Source organism: Phoca vitulina, unplaced genomic scaffold (assembly GCF_004348235.1).
Source record: "Phoca vitulina isolate PV1807 unplaced genomic scaffold, GSC_HSeal_1.0 scaffold2, whole genome shotgun sequence".
Classification (NCBI taxonomy): Eukaryota; Metazoa; Chordata; class Mammalia; order Carnivora; family Phocidae; genus Phoca; species Phoca vitulina.
This window is the reverse complement of record NW_022589705.1, coordinates 29908007-29930033: the sequence shown is the minus strand read 5'-3', so window position 1 is coordinate 29930033 and position 22027 is coordinate 29908007. Positions and strand designations below refer to the sequence as shown.

At 36.9% G+C, this 22027-nt stretch overlaps 2 protein-coding genes across 5 annotated transcripts in view; one reads left to right on the top strand and one right to left on the bottom strand.

Annotated features, from left to right (window-relative positions):
- The window catches only part of SELENOF (selenoprotein F), a 54993-nt gene extending 49362 nt beyond the window's left edge, over nucleotides 1–5631 (bottom strand). Inside the window, exon 1 of one of the 3 annotated variants that reach the window (XM_032424595.1) lies at nucleotides 5277–5631. In XM_032424595.1, coding sequence (XP_032280486.1) covers nucleotides 5277–5360 — 84 coding nt within the window. In that variant the 5' untranslated portion in view covers nucleotides 5361–5631. The remainder of the gene's footprint in view (nucleotides 1–5276) is intronic. The other 2 variants (XM_032424578.1, XM_032424586.1) reach the window with 2 other exon arrangements.
- Nucleotides 5632–5933: 302 nt separating this feature from the next.
- The window catches only part of HS2ST1 (heparan sulfate 2-O-sulfotransferase 1), a 172187-nt gene continuing 156093 nt past the window's right edge, over nucleotides 5934–22027 (top strand). For both annotated transcript variants that reach the window (XM_032424567.1, XM_032424561.1), the window contains exon 1: nucleotides 5934–6430. In XM_032424567.1, coding sequence (XP_032280458.1) covers nucleotides 6307–6430 — 124 coding nt within the window. In that variant the 5' untranslated portion in view covers nucleotides 5934–6306. The remainder of the gene's footprint in view (nucleotides 6431–22027) is intronic.

Genomic DNA, 22027 nt, shown 5'->3' with positions numbered 1-22027 from the left:
AATTTTTTACCCAGGACCCAGTGGGTACCTGATAGATGTTTGCATTATTCACTTTCCAGTACTCTTAAAAACCCTCAAGAGATACAAAACACTACTTATGTTTTAATTATTAGAGATGGGATAAAGGATAAGTGTGGTGGAGATACAAGGCTCACTTGAGTTTCATGAGTGAACTACTTCTTTCTAGCTCTTCTATCATTAGTTTTGCAGACTCAAGGCTTTGTGTTTTGGGGGGAGGGGGGAGGGGCAGAGAGAGAGGGAGCCAGATATTTCTTAAGCAGGCTCCATCTCACAACCCTGAGATAATGACCTGAGCCGAAATCCAGAGTAGGACCCTTAACCGACTGAGCCACCCAGGTGCCCCTCAAGGGTTTGAATCTAAGGATATCAGAACATATTTTTAAGTACTTCACTAATAAATATCAAATGCTAAATAATATAGATGTTCAAAATTTTAATTTTTCCATGCATTACTCATTTATTTTTCTGGTATTATTATTTCTTTATGGATGAGGGTTGTTGGCGGAGAAACTGGATTAACCATATTGTAACAATACATTTTCAGGCAAAAGTCTGGTATAGATATACATTTTATTATACATACATGATTAGTTTTCTCTTAACTGGTCCTTAATCTCAGAAAACTCATAGGTTTCTCATGTAATTGTGAATAGATTTCAAATCTGAGACTAAACCAAATAGATGGGTTTACATACGAACCCCATGAAAATGACTACCAGAAACATTGCCATGACAGCAGGCTCTCACAAAGCACCAGATATTTCGCTAAGCACTTTACATCATTAATCCATTTAATCTTAACAACTCTATGAAATGTTTTTTTTTTTTTTTTTTAAGTTTTTTTAAGATTTTATTTATTTGACAGAGAGAGACACAGCGAGAGAGGGAACACAAGCAGGGGGAGTGGCAGAGGGAGAAGCAGGCTTCCTACGGAGCAAGGAGCCCGATGTGGGGCTCGATCCTAGGACCCTGGGATCATGACCTGAGCCGAAGGCAGCCGCTCAACCAACTGAGCCACCCAGGCGCCCCTATGAAATAGATTTTACCCCCATTTTACAGAGAGGGAAATAGAGGCTTAATTAGGATAGTTAAGGTAATCTAAGACAACACAGCATAACAGATGGCAGTATCAAGATTCTAATCCTGATCAGCCCTCAAAATCCTTATTATTAACTATCGTATCTCACAGAATCCTTCATGCACCATTATCATATGTACCACTAAGAATAATAACAAAAATGCTGGCATTATAATTGTGCAGCCCACTGTAATAAGATGGATGGAGGTTAACCTTGAAGGAGGATGAGGTGTTGTGTCTCAGAATCAAAGATACACAGTATCATTCTATACTGCTTTCAGTACAGTGCCTCTTTTTTTTCCCCAAGATTTTATTTGTCAGAGAGAAAGAGAGAGAGCACAAGCAGGGGGAGCAGCAGGCAGAGGGAGAAGCAGGCTCCCTGCTGGGCAAGGAGCCCGATGTGGGACTAGATCCCAGGACCCTGGACCTGAGCCGAAGGCAGATACTTAACTGACTGGGCCACCCAGGCATCCCAGTATAATGCCTTTTTGAATGAAGAAATATTATGTATGAGCTGAATGAAGCCTTGAATGCCACTTAGTTCTGGGGTGCTCCAGAGAACAGCTCCCGTAGGCCATACTAAGATATTACTTTTCTAATGCTAAAGCATACTCAGAATGTATTTTCAGATTAAATTACTTTATATCCTCCCAGTTGTCACCTCATCAGAATGCTGAGAACTATGCATTGCTATTAACTTTAAATTAGGGCTACACAGCAGCACAGTGATAAAACTTGTCTAGTCTAAGGACTCAGAGGTGTAAATTAACAAAGTAGGAACTAAGTCCTCTATCCATCTTGGTAGCTCAACCTCAAGGTGCCAAGAAATTCTTCCCTCATTCCCTTTTTATTCATCTGTCAGGTTCCAAAGATTTGGCTTTTTTTTTTTAAACCACTGCCAACAACTTATTCCACCTGGTCTTTTTCCCCTCCTTCAGACTAACAGTGAAATGCAGTTTTCTAACTCTTCAGTGTTTTTCCAACAATCCTTCATACTACCCTTTTCTTTCTCAAGGAATTTATTGCCTTATTTTCTTAAAAACACCACCCATTACCCAAGAAAGAGACAGAAATAAATGTTCAGGAAGTGAAAATAGTTCAACAAGGATGAACTGCTCAGGACTCTATTTTTGGAGTCATTTTGTATTTGTGGGAGCGAGTGGGGTTCATCACCAATCTACACAAACTACAGATATCCTGAGGATTCTGATAGCAAGGAACAAACACAAGTGAACTAGGAGGCCATTCACACCTCTGAGAGATTTTATTTTTTAAAGATTTTAATTATTTTTTTGTGTGCATGCATGAGCATAAGCGGGGGGAGGGGCGGCACAGAGGGAGTCTGACGCAGGAGTGGATCCCAGACCCTGGGATCATGACCTGGGCCAAAGGAAGACACTTAACAGGCTGAGCCAACCAGGCACACCCCTGAGGGATTTTAGTGAACAAATACATATGAGGCACAATATATTAAAAAAAACAAAAACAAAAAACAAAATAAGGTCTCTGTATTCCCTTTAGCTACATTCTTGGCACAGGAGTGGGGGAGTGGATGGATACAAACACAGAGGTATGGTGCTGTTAAGATTGTGGATCTGTGTAATACAGTGTAAGATATGATGATGGAATATACAAGGGAGAGAGTGTATCTGACTTTGCATATCTGGAGGTGGTATGTAAATTAAGCTTTGCATTTTATCTAAATACTTTACTTTAGGCCTGGTGAGGGAGAACATGGTATGTGAGATATGTTAAAACAAATGACCCCAATTCTTCACCTTACCTTTTGGCTCTTGCAGTAGAGGTAGTTCTGGGAATTAAGCTGGCTAAACAAATAAGTATCAGGTGAAACAGGCCTCGTTAAGGAATGTTCAGGAGAACAGACTTCACCTTAAAAGCAACAGGGAACCACTGAAGAATTTTAATAATAAAGTTCTAAAAAAGATGACTGTTGATGCACTGTAGAGATTTGATTAGAAAGGGAGAAAATGAGATATGGAACCCAGTTTAAGGAAGCTGTTGTGGGAATTCCAGGCAAACAAAAATGGTGGCCTAAATTTAGGTACTGCCTGTGGACATAGAATTAAGTGGACTGGCTTGGAGATTTTCAAGGGTTTAATGACTAATTGGATTCAGAGAGTGAAAAAGAATTTTAAAATGACTACTTGCTGGCTTGGGCAATTGGGAAGCTGACAAAGCCAACCATTTAGGTTCTGATAGCTAGAAGAGTGAACCAGGAGGTTATTAATGCTAACGAAAGAGATGTTGGTGGCCTGAATGAGGGATTAACATGAAGTGCATGGATCTGAGAGATATTTAGGAAGTAAAATCAACAAGACTTGGTAATTGCCTGATGTGAGGTATGTTAAAAAAAAAAAAAGTCAAAGATGATACCCGACTTTTTGACTTATGTGGACGGTCACGGTGGTAGATTATTTAATGGCCCTAAATTCCTTCTATCCTGGTATGTACATTTCTTTGCTGAGTTTGTCACTCCTCCTACACAGAGATGGAGTCTGTTTCTCCATCCCTGAAATCTAGGTTGGTCCTGTGATTTGCTTTGACAAAAATTGTGAGGTGGAAGTGATATCTGTGATTTTCAAGGCTAGGCTTCAGGAAGCATTGCAGCTCTTGCTCTTTAGGAGCGCTGCTCTAAGACTGTCATGAAAAGAAGTCGGGCTGGAGGATGAGAGGTCACACGGAGGAGAACCAAGTCACCCTTGCTGACAGCACCAACTAAGAATGAAGCCATCTTGGATCTTTCAGTTCAGGGGACCTACTAGCTCAATGTAGCTCCGTACATGACCCAGAGGAAATCAACAGAGGAACTGCAGACCCACAAAATTATGAGAAATTGTTATTTCAAGCCACCAAATTTTGGGGTGGTTACACAACATAGATAATTAAAGACAGAGAAATCAGGAGAAGTCAACATGAAATGTTACTCCTTATCTCTGTATGGTGGTGGACTCTAATTATCGAAGATTGGCAAAGAAAAAAAAGGAGAAAACCTCCAGTAGAAAGTTTAGAGAGGGCTCTTTCAGTAATTTCTAAAGGGCACCAAATGCCTGAATAACAGAATACTATGATACTAATTAGAGAAGTTAAAAATCCACCTTTAAGGTATGGTTGCAAAAAAACAAAAAAAACCGGGCAGGAACTTCAAACTCTTTGAGGAAAGAAAAGCACGGGCTGTTTATGGATGTCTTCGGTATAGGCCCTAACTTCCTCAAATCTTGCTTAAGTCAATGAAACCAGGTCTCCTAGGAGAAAACTTTTCAGCTGGCTCAGTAATGAAAATACCTGAAGAATTAAGCTGATTAAGAAAAGTGTAAAATCTCCCGCAGTGCCTAGAAAAAAAGAAGTTATTCATAAGGCAAAACATGGATCGCAAGCTTCTTAGGAGGAATCAACCAATATTAAGTTGTACATGAATGAATAGAAAAATAAGACAAAATTAGTCCTTCCCCATTCAAAGATTAAGAACGCGTCTGTTGTGTTAATGAAGAACTAATTTAAAAAGTTGGTTGACACTGCCCGATTTTAAACGAGATGAAGGCTATCATTTTAGAAAATGGATTTCAAAAAAAAATTATGCTTTAGCATAGAGTAGCTCCTTTTATTGCAACAACGTTGTTTAAAACCACAAATGGCACTGAAATGCACCCAGCAGCACGTGAATAACAGAGCTCGGAGATAAAAGAATTAGAGACCACTAACAATTGAGAGAAAAAAGTAAACAGGAAGTGTACCCCAGACCAAAGACTTGGGGGCTTTCTTCTAAGATCTAGGGAGCCTTATCACAAAGAACGGTAGTTCCTTGTATTCTGCCCGTTTAAAAACAATCTTCATTCCTTTCTAAGATTCATTGCCCCCCCCGCCCCCCCGCCCAATGTGTGGTTTACAGGTTGTTTTTAGCTGGAACTCTGCAAAATATAAGTACTACTCAAGATATTCTGAAGTTAGGAAAAAGAACCGCTAGAAATCCGGGGCGGGAAAGGAAAAGCATCAAACGAGGAATGAAGCCACGTAGCATTCCGGTCGCAGCAGTCGCTAAGGAAGCCCAGTCCTCCCAGCCTCTCCAAGTGTGGCTACCATGCAGGACCGAATGTTTCGTATTCCTCAGCGCAACATTCCCCACTCGCCCTGGGCTGCCGCGGAGATGATCTCCACTTACCGTTTGAAGTACAGCAGCCAAGAGCAATCGCAGCCCAAACGCCAGCGAGAGCAACCCACTCGGCCCAGCCGCCATCGCTACCATCTTTCGTAGGTTTCCGACTGCCCGGAGGACCCCTCAGCTAGGGGCGTCCACTCCAGAGCCTGATCCAAAACAGGATGTTAAAGGCCGTTGTCATCAAGTCTCTTACTCTGCAGAGACAGGTATTACCTAAGGGTATGTTGAAACTTAAAGGTGGTCAAATATCTTTATATTTGACATAAATATAAAGTCGCTGGGTCCTTTCGAAACCCCTATCAGGCATTTTCCTAAACTCCCCAAATCTGTGCTGCTCTGGGCTCCTTCCTTTTATTCACATTTCGTCCAGCCACCAAGAAGCCCCGCCTTCGCCGGTTTCAGCCCGCCTCCTTCTCCAAGTTTACCCAATCGAATGCCGCTTTGGTTGACACGCACGGCAAAGGAAACCAACCGTAACACGAACCAAGAGTGAGGCTCCGTGTTTCTTCGGTCCAATAGGCACAACTGAACGCGAGCAGAGGGTGGAGCCTCTGGTTGCCGAGCAGCGTACGTGGATGCGTGCGCGTGGGGGCGGCGGGGGATGGGCAGGGGGCGGAGCCGAGGGCGGCGCAGCCGCAGCCGCAGCGCTGGTGGAGGAGCGCGCGGCCGCGAGCAAAGGAGGGAGGGAAGGAAGGAAGAGAAGGAGGCGGGCAGGCGGGCGCGGGGGTCGGGGACTGAGGCAGTAGAGAGGCGAGAGCCCGGCAGCCGCTTCGCACTGTGTTTGCTGCGCGGGCTTTTGGAGGGGGCGGCCGTTGAGTCGGTCCAGGAGAAGCGGGCACCGGCGGCGTTGGTGCTGGCGCCTGGGGGCGGGGGAGTGGGGAGGCGAGAAGGGGGGTCGCTGCGGTGGTTCTCTCGCTGTCGCGCTCTCCTTGCCTTTCTCTCGGCTCGGTGGGCTCCCCCCGGCGTCTCACTCGCTTCCGGGGCCCCGCTCCCCGCCCCCCGCGGTATGTCTTGATCCCGAGCAGCGGGTTTCATGGGGCTCCTTAGGATTATGATGCCGCCCAAGTTGCAGCTGCTGGCGGTGGTGGCCTTCGTAGTGGGGATGCTCTTCTTGGAGAACCAAATCCAGAAATTGGAGGAGTCCCGATTGAAGCTAGGTAAGGAGCAGAGCCACTCCGGGGTGAGTGGTGTGGAAGGGGCCGGGCCGGGGAGGCATTGCGACCGGAGTAAGTGGGTTATCGTCTAACCTGCGGTCTGGCTCGGGGGCAAGAGGGTGAAAGAGCTTGCATCGACAGCTGGGACTGGGGGCATCGAAAACATAAGCTCCAAGAATGGTGTGAATTAAGCTTGAGGGACGTGCTGGGCTCGCGAGGTCACCGGGCAGAGGTTGCTAAGGTGGGCTTTCCCGTGCCTAAGGGTTACCAGAAGTAGGCATTTCCACCGGGGAGACGGCAAGAGAAGACCGAATTCGGTAGGGAGCGGGAACTGCTAGAGGAGGCAGGAACGCTTAGCCTTGTGTGTTTTCTTGAGTCTACGGAAAGCCCTGGCAGTGTCAGTCGAGGGGTATTCTAATTTTAGGTGTGGGTACCTGGATGCACATCTTTTGGGGACGGGGAGGTTCATGAAGGGATAGATGCCCGGAAATGGAGGGAGATACTGGGAATGATGGTAAGAGAAATACACTGTAGTGAGTTGCACTCTTGTGCTGGGGGCAGCAAGGGACCACACAACTGATCGGAGAAATAGGCTGCCAAGGTAGGACAGGAAAGCAAATAAAAAGCTTCAGCGTGGTACTGAAAGGAGGCATCGAGGCATTTAAGTACTTTTTTTTAGTGGAGCTAAATTTTATTAATATTTTGGGTTTACGAAGAGGAATGTTTGCGTATGTGGCCCCCGGCAATGTTGATGTAGTGCATTTAGGAGAGAAGGGAACGCTGAAGGGGAATTATAGTGAGATTTAAGTTGGTGGAAGGAAAAGTAAGATTATGCAATAAATAAACCATATGCTTAAGTACCTTAAGGAGTTAACAGTGCTTACTTTAATGAGAGAAGGGGTCTGAAGTATGTAATGTTGGAGTCTGAAGTTGTGAAAGACCAGAAAAATGCAGATAATAGGTGCTTTCAGATTAGTAGGGAACTTTGGCATTTGGGAGGATTTTGGGGTGGGGAGGGAGTGTTAAAAGAATGCGATACATTCTGATTTAAAAATGTACATGGCATTTAAAAATCAGCTCAAGAGGCTGTAATTTGAATATGAAAAAGTAATGTGAAGTGTGTTTGTGTATATTCTTTCACCTCAGTATTGTTTTAAATACTTTTTGAGAAGCAAGCGATAAAATACCAGCAGCAAAATCATTTAGACTAAGTAATCTTACTTAGGGAAGGAAGGCAGAAGAAGGCATAGTTTGACAATCAGACTCTGTACTAGGCACTTCCATATGCGATATTCTTATGTGATCTTCCAAGACCACCACAGAAAGCTATTTTTACAAATGCAGGAATAGGCTCAAAGGTTGTATAACTTGACCACATAACTAATAGTGGCCGAGTCAGGATTGGAACCCAGGTATGTGTGATTCCAAATCAAGTGCTTCTTTAATTATACCAGGCTGCTTGGGACTTTATATTGACATTACACTAAGATTTAGCAGTTTGAATAGAATTTTTAAACGGTAATATCAATGTTTAATTGCACTTATTGCTAAGAATGAATATAATTCTGGGAAAATCTAATTTCTGATACAAAGAAATTGGTTTAGTGTAATGTCTGCTCCTTGTTTATATCCAAATAATGAACATAATTATATTACCCAATGAAACGACTGAAATAGGTTATTTCTGTTGTAGGAAAAAAAAAAGGATGCAGTTGTTTTCTGTAAGTGTAAAGCTTTCTGTAAGCTTATGCATAAGTTACAAAATTTACACAGTCACATCTATCAATTTAGGCAAGTAGGTTTCTTCTGTTATTTGAGAAGACTGTCCCCAACCAAGATTATGTACATTCTCTATATTTTGTTATAGTATCTTATAATTTTTATTTTTTACATTTAGTTCATTAAAGCATTCATATATTTATAGAGATTTATTATAGTTTCTTCCAATGAATAGCAACTTATGGCAAATAATATACTAATAAATCATTTTCCACTGTATGTTACAGTTCTTTTTTTCATATATTACAATTCCTTTTTTCATATATTAAATTTTCCTATGTTTTTGGATTGATTTTGGACTCCATTTTTTCTACTGATTACAGATTCTCTAAACTTGCAGGACCTCTATATAGGCTTCAAGACATCCATGAATTCCCTGAAATTATATGCATAGCTTTCATCAGATTTGCAAAGGCATATGTGATCCCTTTAATGGTAGGAAACACTGACTTGCAGTAGATGGTTTGTATTTAATGAAGCACGTTTTTTATTTCTTTTTTTTAATATTAATATATTATAACATGCAGCTTGAGAGTTACATTTAGGATACAAACACATTAGTTATGAAAACGTTCTCTGGGGTGTTATGTTGAAAAACTTCATTTTATTAAAATGTATACTTAATTTTTCTAATGGAAGATACGGAGTCAATGAAAACTGTTAGTTAGCTTACTACTTACTTAGCTGTTAGAATTGTATATCAGAATTTGTTGCTTTTACAAAGTAGTTTTTTTCTGAATCTCAAGAGATACCTGTTGCTAATGCTAAGATGGAATAGTGCAATGAAAGCTTTGTTATGTAAATGTTAGAATTAATATGCTTGATTATTTTATTTTCTATAGGGTCTAAGGATTTAAAATAATATTTGCTGTTCAAATGCTTCTAACACCACCCCTACATGAGTCTGTGAATAGCTTAGGACATAATCTTTTAAATGAGGACAGTAACTCAGAATGGACTATTTAGTCCTCTTCACTGGTGAAAATTATGTTACTCTCTCTGTTCTTAAAATACTCCTAAACTAATGAACTAACTCACTCCAGGACTAAGGTTGAGACTGAACTTTGGAATTTGGTAGTATTTAAAGTGCCTGAAATGATGCAACAGTATATGCAATGTTGCCAAGAATGATAGATTTCTCTACTTCTGAAATTGTTTGAAAAATGCACAGGAGCTACTGTTTAGAAGACTTTGGATTAATTGGAATGCAGTTATTCTAGAATTGCTAATTAGTGCCTCACTTATGAGTCCTGGATAGGGTGTCTAGTGCCATGGAGTAGTCACTAGAAACAACTGGTCTCAATTAAGGTAATCCCGAGATGTCTGTCTCCCACTCTGTGAAGACTTCTAATAGCTTTTTGGCACCTAGTGGAGTTGAAATAATAGTGAATATTCAAACACTGCACTTCAGAAGACCACTTTTGAGGGATGTTCTTACAGATATCTGGACTTGACAGTCACTATAGCCTAATTATTTACAATTATCTACCCACCTACTAGTAACTGTGTTTAGCTACTCTACCTTTCTGCCTGTTAACAATAGATTATCTGCCTGTTGGGTCACTTGTGCACCTGATCCAGTTTCCTAACCTACAAGGCATGGTTCCAGAAGTTTTCCTTCATTCTCCTATAATCATTACTTCTCTTTCTGCTTGGGTATTCTCACTAGCATATGAACATGCTATTATTTCTCCCACCCAAAAACCAAAGCAATACTTTGTCTTTTTTTTCATTAAAGCAATACTTTGTCTTGACTACCCTTTTTTCAGACAACCTCTGTTCCATATTTTGGCTTCCCTTTGTAGTAAAACTAAAAACTTGTCTAGTTTTGCTAACTCTTAATTGTCAAACTCAACAGTAATTTCCCTAAATCCTATGGTCAATTTTTGATCTTCATTTTATTTGACCTATCAGCGGAATTTGACACAATTGCTCATGTCTTCTTTTTTGGTAGGTTTTCTTTACCTTGCTTCCAAGATACCATACTCTTGGTTTTCTTCCCACCTCATTGGTGGTTACTTCTCCAAATCCTGTGTTAGGTTCTCCTTTTCTCCTCAACCTCTTAGCATAAGCATAACCCAGGGCTCAGTTCTTGGAACTCTTCTTAATTTACTCTCCCTTAGTGGGTGATTTATATGCTGACAACTTCCAAATATATATTTCTAATTCAGGCCTATTTCCTAGGAATTTGGCTGCCCACTAGAGTTTGTCTTTGAGTAGTTAATAGACATCTTGAGCTCATGGTGTCCAAAATGGATCTTCTGATATCTCTCTCCACTGCCTTATCCAACCTGAATCCATTTTATCTTTGACCTTCCCTATCCTCAGTTGATGGCAGCTCTATCCTTTCAGTCACCAGGTTTTTACTTGACTTCTTTTTTCATACTCTGCCTCTAATCTGTCAGAAAAATCTTATTAGATTTACCTTCAAATATTTCTAGAATATGACTACTATTCAACACTTGCGCTGTTATCACCCTAATTCAGGATGCCATCATCTTTTCCCTGGATTACTGCCATGTCTTAACTAGTTTGCTTCCACAGTTGCTTTTCTACAGACTATTCTTAATACAACAGCTAGAGCGATCCTTCTAAGATGTAAATCAAATCATGTCACTCTGCATAAAACTCTTTGGAAGCTTCCTGAGTTAGAGTGAAACTAGCTGCTTTTAAAACAAAGCCCCCAATTTTATTGGCTAAACATGGCAAATGACTTTTTTTTCCATTCACATATTAGGTGATCATTTTGGTGGATGGTTTTCTTCTACATGGGTGATTGATTCAGGGTCTTGGGTACCTCCTGCCGTATAGGGTATGAAAAGGGTGAGGAGGTCCCCCTTTCTAAACTTTTTTGGCCTCTTTTATCCTCAGTTTACTGATGAAGACTTCACTATATGCAAGGGGGGAGGTTGGGAAATGGGGTTTTTATCTGGCAGTTACTTATCAGTACAACTGTGTATTATGGAAGGGGACAGCATATATTTGAATTTTTGAATCTCTGCATAAATCCTAAAATTTATTTAGATTTGTTTTATGCCTCAGCTATAAACTCTCAGTAAGTGTTCTGTGTGAACATGAAAAATGTGTATTCTGTTGTTATAGGGTGGAGTATGCAGTACATGTCGATTAGGTCTAGTTGGTTGGTAAAGTTGTTCTTCTATATCCTTGATTTTCTTCCTGCCTACTTGTTCCATCAATTATAGAGAGAGGGGTTTTGAAATCTCTGATAATAATTGTGACTTCGTCTATTTTTGCTTGAAGCTCTGTTACTTTTTGCTTCATGTATTTTGAAGTACTATGATCAGGTGCATAAATGTGTAGGAATGTCATGTCTTCTTGACTAATTAACCCCTTTTTCATTATGAAATGACCCTTTTTATCATTGGTAATATTCTTTTCTCTGAAACCTACTTGGTCTGATTAGCCACTTCAGTTTTCTTTTGATTAGTGTTAGCATGATAGATCTTTTCCCACTCTTTGATGTTAACCTGTTTGTCTTTTTATTTAAAGTGGATTTCTTGTTGGCAGCATGTAGTTGGGGCTTGCATCCAATTTCATAATCCCCCTTGTAAATGGTGGTGTTTAGAACATTTATTGTTAATGTAATTATTGATATGGTTGGGTTTAAATATGTGCGTTACTATTTGTTTCCTATTTGTTCCATCTGTTCCTTGTTTCCCCTTTTCTCTTTTTCTGGCTTCTTTACGATTGTTTTGTTATTCCCTTTTATCTCATTTGTTGACTTATTAGTGGTGCACTTTTTTGTGATTTTTTTTTAGTGATTGCTTTAGGGTTTATGGTATACATTATACTATGTCATATGTAAGAACCTTAATTATACTTCCATTTCCTCTCCCTTAGCTTTTTGCTATTGTTATTATAGATCTTATATTTACATGTAGGTTCTGTAACACATTGTTATTTTAAACAGTTATCTTTTAAAGAGATTAAAAATTCTTGTTTTATATTTACTCATCCATTTTCCATTCCCAATGCTCTTCATACCTTTGTGTAGATGCAGGTTTTCATCTGGTACTATTTTCCTTAATCCTGAAGGATTTCTTTTAAAATTGGTTATACTGGGGTACCTGGGTGGCTCAGTCTGTTAAGGGTCTGCCTTTGGCTCAGGTCATGATCCCAGGGTCTTAGGATCGAGCCCTGCATTGGGCTCCCAGCTCAGTGGAGAGCCTACTTCTCCTTTTTCCTCTGCCTTTCCCCACTGCTCATTCTCTCTCTCAAATAAATAAAATCATTAAAAAAATAAAATTAGTTATACTGAAAGTCTGCTGGTGATGCATTTTTTTTTTTTTTTTCACTTTTGTATGTCTGAAAAAGTCTCTACTTGCCTTAGATATTTTTGCTGGGTATAGAATTCTAGGTTAATATATATTTTTTCTTTCAGTACTTTACAGATGTTGCTCTGTTGTCTTTTGGCTTATGTTGTTTCTTATGAGGCTGCATCATTATTACCTTTGTTTAGCTGTACATAATATCCTTTATTCTTTTGACTGCTTTTAAGACTTTCACTAGGTTTTAAGTTAACTAAAATGGACCTTGCTGTTTTACTAACATACATGTTTTAGTATGTATGTTATTTTAATTAATATTGTTGATACAGTATATGTGTTATTTTGGTTAATAGTAACTTTTAAAAGATACGAATTAAGAAAATTTAGCTGCACAGTGTAAACATCATAACTGAAATCCTACTGCAAAAATGAATTTTTATTTGGTCTTCAGTAAAGAGAGTTGTAAACTCGACCCTCTCTTTGTTCTTCAGAAAAGAGCTTAGTGGTTAATTAGGGCTGTCTATGGTTCTTTCAATTTCTAAGATGTGATGTAAAAGGACAATATCTTAAGTGATAAATATAATATTTTGAATATAGGGAGGAATGTTGGAGCTTTGAGTAAATTGAGTTATTGAATTAAAATCGATAGAAATCCTCCTTCAGCCTTGCATTTGACTTAGTTGTTTTAGCTTTGTCCATATCATACTGAAACTAGTTCAGCAGTTGGTTTTGACGTGAAGATTGTTGATCAAATACAACTGAGAAATTTGTGATTATTTTGTATTTAGATTTTAGGAAGCTGCCTGTAATTGCCAGCATTTTTTATTTCACCATAGTATTTTTTTTTTTTTTTAAATAAAATACAGCCATCTCCAATAAAGTGTTGCATGTTCCCTGTGTGTTATACATCTCTGGCAGAAAGCCAGTTTAACTCAGTTGTTTCCTTCCATAGAAGAGCTGATTAGAAAAACTGGCTTGACATGATCTTAAGGTATATTTTAGGTATATTCTTCATTTTGTTAAATAGGATAGAATAAAAACCATCATTGTCCTCTAGAACATAAATTTCTTATCTTCCCTTCATGTTTTGAAGATTAAAACAAAAGAAGCAAACACCCTTCTAATGATATTTTAGTGTCTCAAAATAGCTTTCTAAGCAAGGAAAATTAGGGGTATGTGTGACTTTTGCTCCTGAACCTGGGAGTTGTTCGTGAAGTCTCTCTCTGATTTGGGATGAACCCATCCAGGAATGTCTGATTGGTGAGATACCATTATGCACCCTTTCTGTTTTGTCCTAGGTTAGAACTCTGACTAATTAAACCTGTGACTAGCTACAACTAGTCTTCCTCATGACCACTCTGACTTCCCTTTGATTTTTTTTTTTTTTTTTTACTTGATTTGAATCTCTTCCTTCTTTACCACTGGGCCCATGTTTCTTCAGTGGTTTTCTGCTTTTCCCACCAGTGGCAAGCCATCATGATCTGTGAACCTTCATCTATAACAGACAATAATAACTAACACTTGTTGAATACTTATTGTAAACTAGGCATATTTTAAGTGTTTTATATGTATAACTTCATTTAATATAAATGTTGCTTATTTCTGCTGTCCTCAGAGAGTGGGAAGATAAAATGATCCTCAAATGATGTAATGAATGTGAAAACGTTTGTAAACTATAAAAACTACAATTAAAAAAACTGTAATTATAAGTTGTTATTAATAGTGATGATAATATATTTATCTTTTTGTTGCTGTTGTCTTTTTGGTTTAATGTAGTTTTGAGTTTATGTTTTTTTGCTGCCCTAGGCTTTGTCCAATGCTCTACCTCATAGGATTACACTTGTCTTACAAGTGTTTAGATAAATCAAATGATGTTACATGAGTTAAAGGTTTGACATTCAGATTAACTATTTCTTTCCTCTCTTAGGAAGGAGTAAAAATCACTGGCAGTTCATATTATTATTTGCTCCTAAAGATAGACATCTATTTACTTTCATAAAAATTAGAGAAAAGTCTTGGCTCTTTAACATGACTGAAGTTCCTTCACTCTTGCCTACTAATCTTTGCCAACTTGGCAGTTTAAGGATAGATTTTTATAAAATGCACGTTAAATTTGAATTGTGACAAGGGAATTTCTCTCTGTGTGTGTGTGTGTGTGTGTGTGTGTATGTAAAATAGTTTCTTAGCTTCCAAATAATTTTTTTAAAGCGTTGATAGTCAAATTAGTGGAGGAAGAAAGAACCCAAGCCTATTTCTCCATTATGGAAAAAGTTTTATGTGATAGTTCCTTTATTGTCAATTTTCCCACAGTGATTCATTGTCATATTCTTAAATAGAGGGGAAAAATATATTCTGTATCCTTTATTTTAATTGGGGAATTTCAACTTTTTCTTTTTTATTTGAATATGGAATAGATTGTATTGTAGGTTTAATGCTGAGATTATGAGAATCCTAAAGAACAGAATTCTTGAATCTTACACAGCATCAGAGACTTTTCAACTACAATTAAATATAATGCTTACTTCAGCTTCTGAGGTAAATTTTGGAGAAATAGCATCATTGCTGCCTTTTATTTAAGGAGTCAGGGAAACAGTCCATACTTGCATTTGGTTTACACAATAAAAGTGAAGTGGAAAAGTCTTATTAGTTAGTAATAACAAAGACAGTTTGGGAAAATCATAAGAATTGAGGTTATAGAAGGTTGTAGCATAAATGCTTTGTGATACTGCTCTTCTTGCTATGATACTACGGGCTCTGACTGTGATTTAAGGTTTTTACTGTCTACCCATTAAGGGTAGACAGAATTTAAGACCACATTGTTGATTATTTAGAAAAAAATTATGGTAAGTAAGTTATCTTTCTATTTGGTTTTTAATTTAAGAAAATCTGATAAAATAGTTTATAACTTATTCATATAGCCATGATAGCTAAGAAAAATTGGACTAAGTTGACATTTCTAAGCTACAGTTTTCAAATATGATTTAAAATAAGTATTGTTAGATTAACATTAAAGGATAAAAATAAATTGCCGAAGGTTAAATTAAAGATAGTTTTGAGGAGAGCTGTTGCCTTAATTTTAATTTTTTTTTTTTAACCATTCCTCTGGTTGTTCATAGTATAGTATGTACAGTTTCACATACTTGGTGTAATATACTGATTCATTTTATAGTCCAAGCAGTAGCTACCTAATTATCTTGCCTGGCGATGAAAATATTCTTGAATAAATAAAGTGATGCACAAAAGTCATATAATGTTTTGTTTTAGGCTAGGGTCATGATCAAATATATTAACTTATGATTTATAAAATTGAGATTACTGATTTAATAAGTAGTAATACCTATAGTAATAGTTTTCTTTCTATATTAGAACAGCATTAATAATAGGTAAGATCCTGGTTACTAAGAGCACATGCACCATTAGACATAAGAAGTGGGAGCTCTTTTCAAGGGAGGAACAGAAGAAGTCAGGAAAAGTACAACAGTCTAGGTTAAATTAGTATAATGAAGCTATCTTCCTTAAAAGCTTCTGAGAACAGTTCTGAAGAAAGTAATGCAGTTATGGTATGCTTATAAGATAATAGGACCCAAAATAATACTCTTTTTCAAAGTAGTTACCTTGAGAAAGTTATACATTAAAAATAATGTGGTTGCCAAAAATATTTTGGAACTGTGTAGAATTTGGTGTTAGAAGTTTTAAAACTACCCAAGATCAATTTTATTTCCTTATAGACATAGCTTAAAATTATAATTTAAAAACTTAAATTATAAAAAGTAATTATGGATTATTTGGAAAAAGGGGAAAGAAAAGGTAATCTTTGTTTTGCATACTAACAAGCCCATTATTCTTTGCAAGTTTCTTTCATGTAGGTTTCTTAGATAAAAGTGATTATAATATTTTATCTTTACATTTAACATCAGATCATAAACATGTTCCTAGGTTGTTATCACAGTAGCTAACATAACAGTGGCATAATAAGCCCCCTTTTTGAGGTGGGGAAATAGGAGTCTTTTAATAGGGTTTCAGCTTTTCATTATGGTAAACTATGAAGTAACTACTATGAAGTACTGATTTTGTTTCATTTAACTCTAATATCCTAAATATAATAACATAAGAGTTTCAGAATCTCCTTAGTTAGATTGAAATTTAAAATCCCAATCTAGAATGCATTTGACTTTATTCTGCTTTCCCTTGTGGGTTTCATCCAGAGCTTATCCAGGTTTTGTGAGGCCTCTAGGTTTTATAATTTCGGGGGTCCTTTTTAAGAAAAAGTACAAAATTATAAATATAAAATCATGCCTACGACTTTTGGAAGGGGCCCATGCCAAGTGTATGAACTGAAAGTTTAAACTTTATTAGCTTTATAGTGTAAATCCAATGTATAATTCCATCCTTCTGATGCCTTATGATACTCAGAGTCCAAGAAGGAAAGTGCTCTCTGATATACTAAAGAACTGTTCTTTTTTTCTTTAAAGTGAATTATATATCTTTCCATCTATATATTTCTGTCTCTATACCTTGTGAATACCTTGGTTTGTAAAACATTTAGATGAAGTTATAAAAAAACATGGTTGCTGTTGGAGATAACTGCTTGGGTCTGGGGAGCAGATAATTAATCCACCCCCCCCATTGAAATTCTGTGCTAGTTGAGCAAATACATAAGGGAATCAGATGGAGATCAGAAATTTGCAGGTGGAGATCAGAATTTTGGTTGGATAAAGCTGGATTGGAAGGTTTGGCTTAGATGTATCACCACAATGGCCTTCTCAGTACTCTTCATCTCTGAATACGATTTATCCAGCCATTTACTGCACTAAACAACTATAGGCCTCTTGACAGGGGCCAGAATCTAGGCTTTCCTTTAAGTCTACAGCACAGAACAGCAAAAACTGTGTGCATCTTCAGATAAAGACTGGCTCTAAATGAAAAAGAACTTATGCGACACTGAAAAAAGCATGCCCAGTTCTATCTCCCAAATTCACCAGAGAAGTCTATCTTTTACACTCTCTCTCCCCACACTATGAATGTTTTTTTTTTTTTTTAAAGGTATTAAGACTTTTAACTTCACAATTTTCCCTAGATAGTAGTTGGCTTTTCAGTTTGGTTCATGGTATTTTTATGTATACCATAGATTTTGATTTTGATATAATTAAAATTATTTATCCTTTAGGGTTTTTGCCTTTGGTTTTTTATGTGTATATACATATATGTGTATATATTTAAATAAAGATGTAATAAATATATATACAATTTTATTTAATTGAGTATGTGCTTAATGGTATTCTGGTTTAATCTTCATTTATTTAAGAGTTTTCATTTCTTTATATAAATTTAGTTTCTAACATCTATAATTTTTTTACCTCTGAAGAACTTTTAACATTTCTTGCAGGCAGGTCTACTGGTAACAAATTCCCTCAATTTTTGTTTCTCTTAGACAATCTTGATAATGTCCTTCGCCTTTGAAGAATCATTTTGCTGGATGCAGAATTCTAGGTTGATGTGTTTTTTTTTTTTTCGTTCAACACTTTAAAATATTTTACTTCAGTCTCTTGCTTGCATGGTTTCTGAAGAGAATTCTGATATAATTCTTAATGTTGTTCCTCTTAGATAAAATGTTATTTCCTCTGGTTTCCTTCAAGATTTTCTGTCTTTGCTTTTCTGTAGTTTGAATATGATGTGCCTAAGTGTAGATTTTTTCAGTATTTTGTTTGATGGTCTCTGAGCTTTATGGTGTGTGATTTGGTCTGTGTCATCTATTTTGGAAAATTTTCAGCCATTATTCAAAGTTCATCTGTTTTTTTCTTTTTCTTCTGATACTTCTATTATACATATGTTACACATTTTGTAATCGTCCCACAGTTCTTGGATATTCTGGGTTTTTTTTGTTTGTTTGTTATTTTTTCCTCTTAGTTTTTCAGTTTGGGAATTCATATTGATATATCTTCAAGCTTACTGATTCCTTTCTTGGCTGTGTCCAGTCTGTTAGCCCATTAAAGGCATTCACTTCTATTACAGTGTTAATTGAGTTTTGTCATTTTCTTTCGATTCTTTCTTAGGGTTTCCATATCTCTGCTTACATTGCTTACATTATCCACCTGTTCCTTCATGGTGTCCACTTTTTCCATTGAAGCCCTCAGTCTGTTAGTCATAGATATTAAATTCTCAGATGTGATAATTCTAAAAATATGTTATATCTGATGCTTGCTTTGCCTCTTCACATGTTTTTTGCTTTTTAGCATGCCTTGTGATTTTTTGATAGCTGGGCATGATGTATTGAGTAAAAGGAACTCAGGTAAATAGGCCTCAGTGTGAGGTTTTTTGTTACCTGGCTAGGAGGCTATATTTACTGATTATTTTAACTGTGGTGTCAGAGGTTAAAATTTCCTCTAATGTCCTTGTCTTTGGGTTTCTCTAGTAACTCCTGAGGCTTTTCTTTTCAACTATTAGATAATTATAAGATACGAGCCTTATTGTTAGTAGGTAAAGTATGGGAAGAACGGAAGCGTTCTATTATCCTATAATTAGGTCTAAGTCTTTTTTTTTTTTAATTTAGAAATTTATTCTGTTTAATCCACAAGCTTTATATAGCTTTAGTTAAACAAACAAAACAAAAACAATGAAAACAAGACACTATTTCAAAGTCTGGGCCCTTCTAGTCTTCCAAATACGAGAGCTCTGAAAGTTGTATATATCAATTGGAAGAAAAGACAAAATTATGAATGGAGCCATGACATTTCATAAAACAAACTTTTTTATAACTGAAGGATCCTTCCTGGTCTAAGTCTTTTAGTGAGCCTGTGCCTCTTGGCGGTGACTTTATGGAGTGCTTGTTAGTTCCCCTGCCCTTCTCCCCTCAACACCTAGGTGAGACAAGAAGTCTAGAGAGGATTGAAGGTAGGTATTTCCTTTACTCTGGGTTGGTTAGGCTTTGGTAAAGTAGTTTCTTTTTACGGAGACCAGAGAGAGCCCTGGGCTATTTCAAATGGCTGCTTTTCCCATCCCTCTTTGGAAGTATGAGGGAGTTTTTCTCAGATCTTCGTAGTGTGAACCTGTTGGTGCACCTGGAGGTAACACTTAGGAAAGTCCTCCTCCCCACGTCTGCCATCCCAGATTTTTTGTTGTTCTCAAGTTAGTCCACACTGAACTTTCAGTAATTCATCAATTGTAGTTTGTGTTCCCAGGGATACTGGCCCCACCTGTGGGCTTCACAGCCTCTGTAAGCTGTGATTTTCTGTATTCACCTATCTCTCCAATTTTCAGGGCAGCAGTTTGCCCTGGTCCTCAATTCTCTGATGGATCTAACAAGAGTTGTTGATTTTCAGGTTGTTGGCTTTTTTCTTACTGTGAGTATGGTAGTAATGACTTCGAAGCTCTCTTCACATGTAACCAGAAACACTCTTAGTGATATTTTATAAGTAGTCATACAGTTTTATTCTGTTACTTTTATTTTTTGACTTCTGTGTTTTAGTCCATCTGGAATTTAGGTTTGTAGGGATATAGGGAATAGGGTATGTATCTGGGCCATTTGTTTGCACTACTTTGCTTAACAATTCTTGGATGTTAGGGTTTTCTGCTTTCAATTATTATAGCCTGATTATTTTCTTTAGTACCTGGTAGGGGTAATCTTTCCTGCATATTCTTTGCTTTACTTATTATTCCAGTTCAACTTCAGAATGATGTTGCTAAAAAAAAAAGGCATTAGGATTATTAATTGAAATGCTTCAGATTGATTAGAATGATAGTGTAATGTTTGGACTTCGCCATCTGGAAATATTTATCTTTGTTTATTCAGGTATTCTTTTACATTTGGAAGTTTATAATTTGTTTTCAGTTATACAGGTTTCTTGTGAGATGTATTTTGTGCATTTTTAAAACTTTTTTATTTTGAAATAATTTTATGCACACGGAAGTTGCACAGAGTACACAGAGTTCCCGTGTACTGTTTAATGTTACCTAGCTCCTGCAATGATGGCATCTTATCAAACTGTAATTGACATTAGTGTGATACTATTAACTATGGATTTTATTTGGATTCCATAATTTTTTATATGCATTCTTAAATATATACATATATACACGTACACACACATATATATATCTGCTAGCTTTACTACACACGTCTTTTACTACACATGTCTTCCCTGCCCTCTCATTCTTCCTCAACCTCTCCTCCCCCTCCCTCTCTACTGGGGAGTGAGAATGATGATAATTTTCAGGAAGCTGCTTTGCTAACAGATTTGAAATTCTAAAAGCTTTTCGGTTGCTTTCATTGAGGTTTTTAGGAATATAATCTTCTCATTTGCTAATAGTGTTATTTTTGTTTCTTTCTGTATCCTGTCATACTGCACTGGCTAGATTTATAAGTTATACTTATTTTGTTCTGATTTTTATGTAATTGTCCTTGGGCTTCACATTTAAGAGGAAAATTAGCTGTAGATGTATATTATTAGTTGATTTCTCTAATATTTGGTATTAAAATTAATCATTGATATGTAATAAGTGCTTTGCCATGTTTCTGGAATTCTAATTACATTATACAAATTATCTCATTTAATCTTCACAACCTCCTAAAGCAGGTGTCAATATTGTTTCTCTACAGGTGAGTAGTATATTGGTTTAGGTTAAATAATTTACTTAAAATTACATAGTTTGGCTCAAGCTCAAGTTTTAAAATTTTTTATTCATTTTGCATTTACCCATTCTTCTTTGTTATCTCCTATAGCAATACAAAAGATGCATTTTCAGCTATTTAGATGAATTTGATTCTGGGGCATGTGTTTATTCCATGGGAGTGGTATTCTAGAATTAAATAAATTAATTTTGTAAAATTCAGATTAAACACTTTGCAAACTGCTATTCCAGTGTTTAATTATACTTATCAAAAAAGTATGTTCTTTAAAGGGTAGGAGTACTAAGCGGGTTCCTTCCTCCCTTTCTTCTGCAGGTATTCGTTTGGAGATATAGCCATTGTTGAGTATTTAAATATGTCAAGATTGCTTTAGTTAGATGGATATGAAATTAATTGTGGGAGTACAAAGAAATTAATATTTTATACTTAATTATAGAGAACATTAACTTTTTCAGGAACATCAAATGTTAACTCCCCTGCAGTTTAAGTTTAGTATGCATTCTTATTTCTGATGACTTTAAGATGATGTCAGAGTTTTACTGTGACTTAGCATTAATGAATCATAAAATAATAGACTGTTTTATTTCAAATGAGTCTTGAAGGACATTTTACTCAGTTTCCTTCCCATTATAGGAATGCTTTCTTTTCTGACTTTTTTAGTATGTTATTTGTGGGGAAAGGGTTAATTTTTTATTCTAGCTGCAGTCTTTAATAATTTTTAAAATCCCCAGCCTTCTATCTTGTATGTATATATCTCTTTCAAATTTGAGCCAGTTTTAGTGTACCTATATTGTTTTCTTTAGGCACCTTTATCTTTTGCATTGACATTCATTGGTTCCTTCTCTTCCACCTTATACTTATTTCAGTAACTTAATTAGGTAAAAGCTGTAAAACCATACTTGTGCT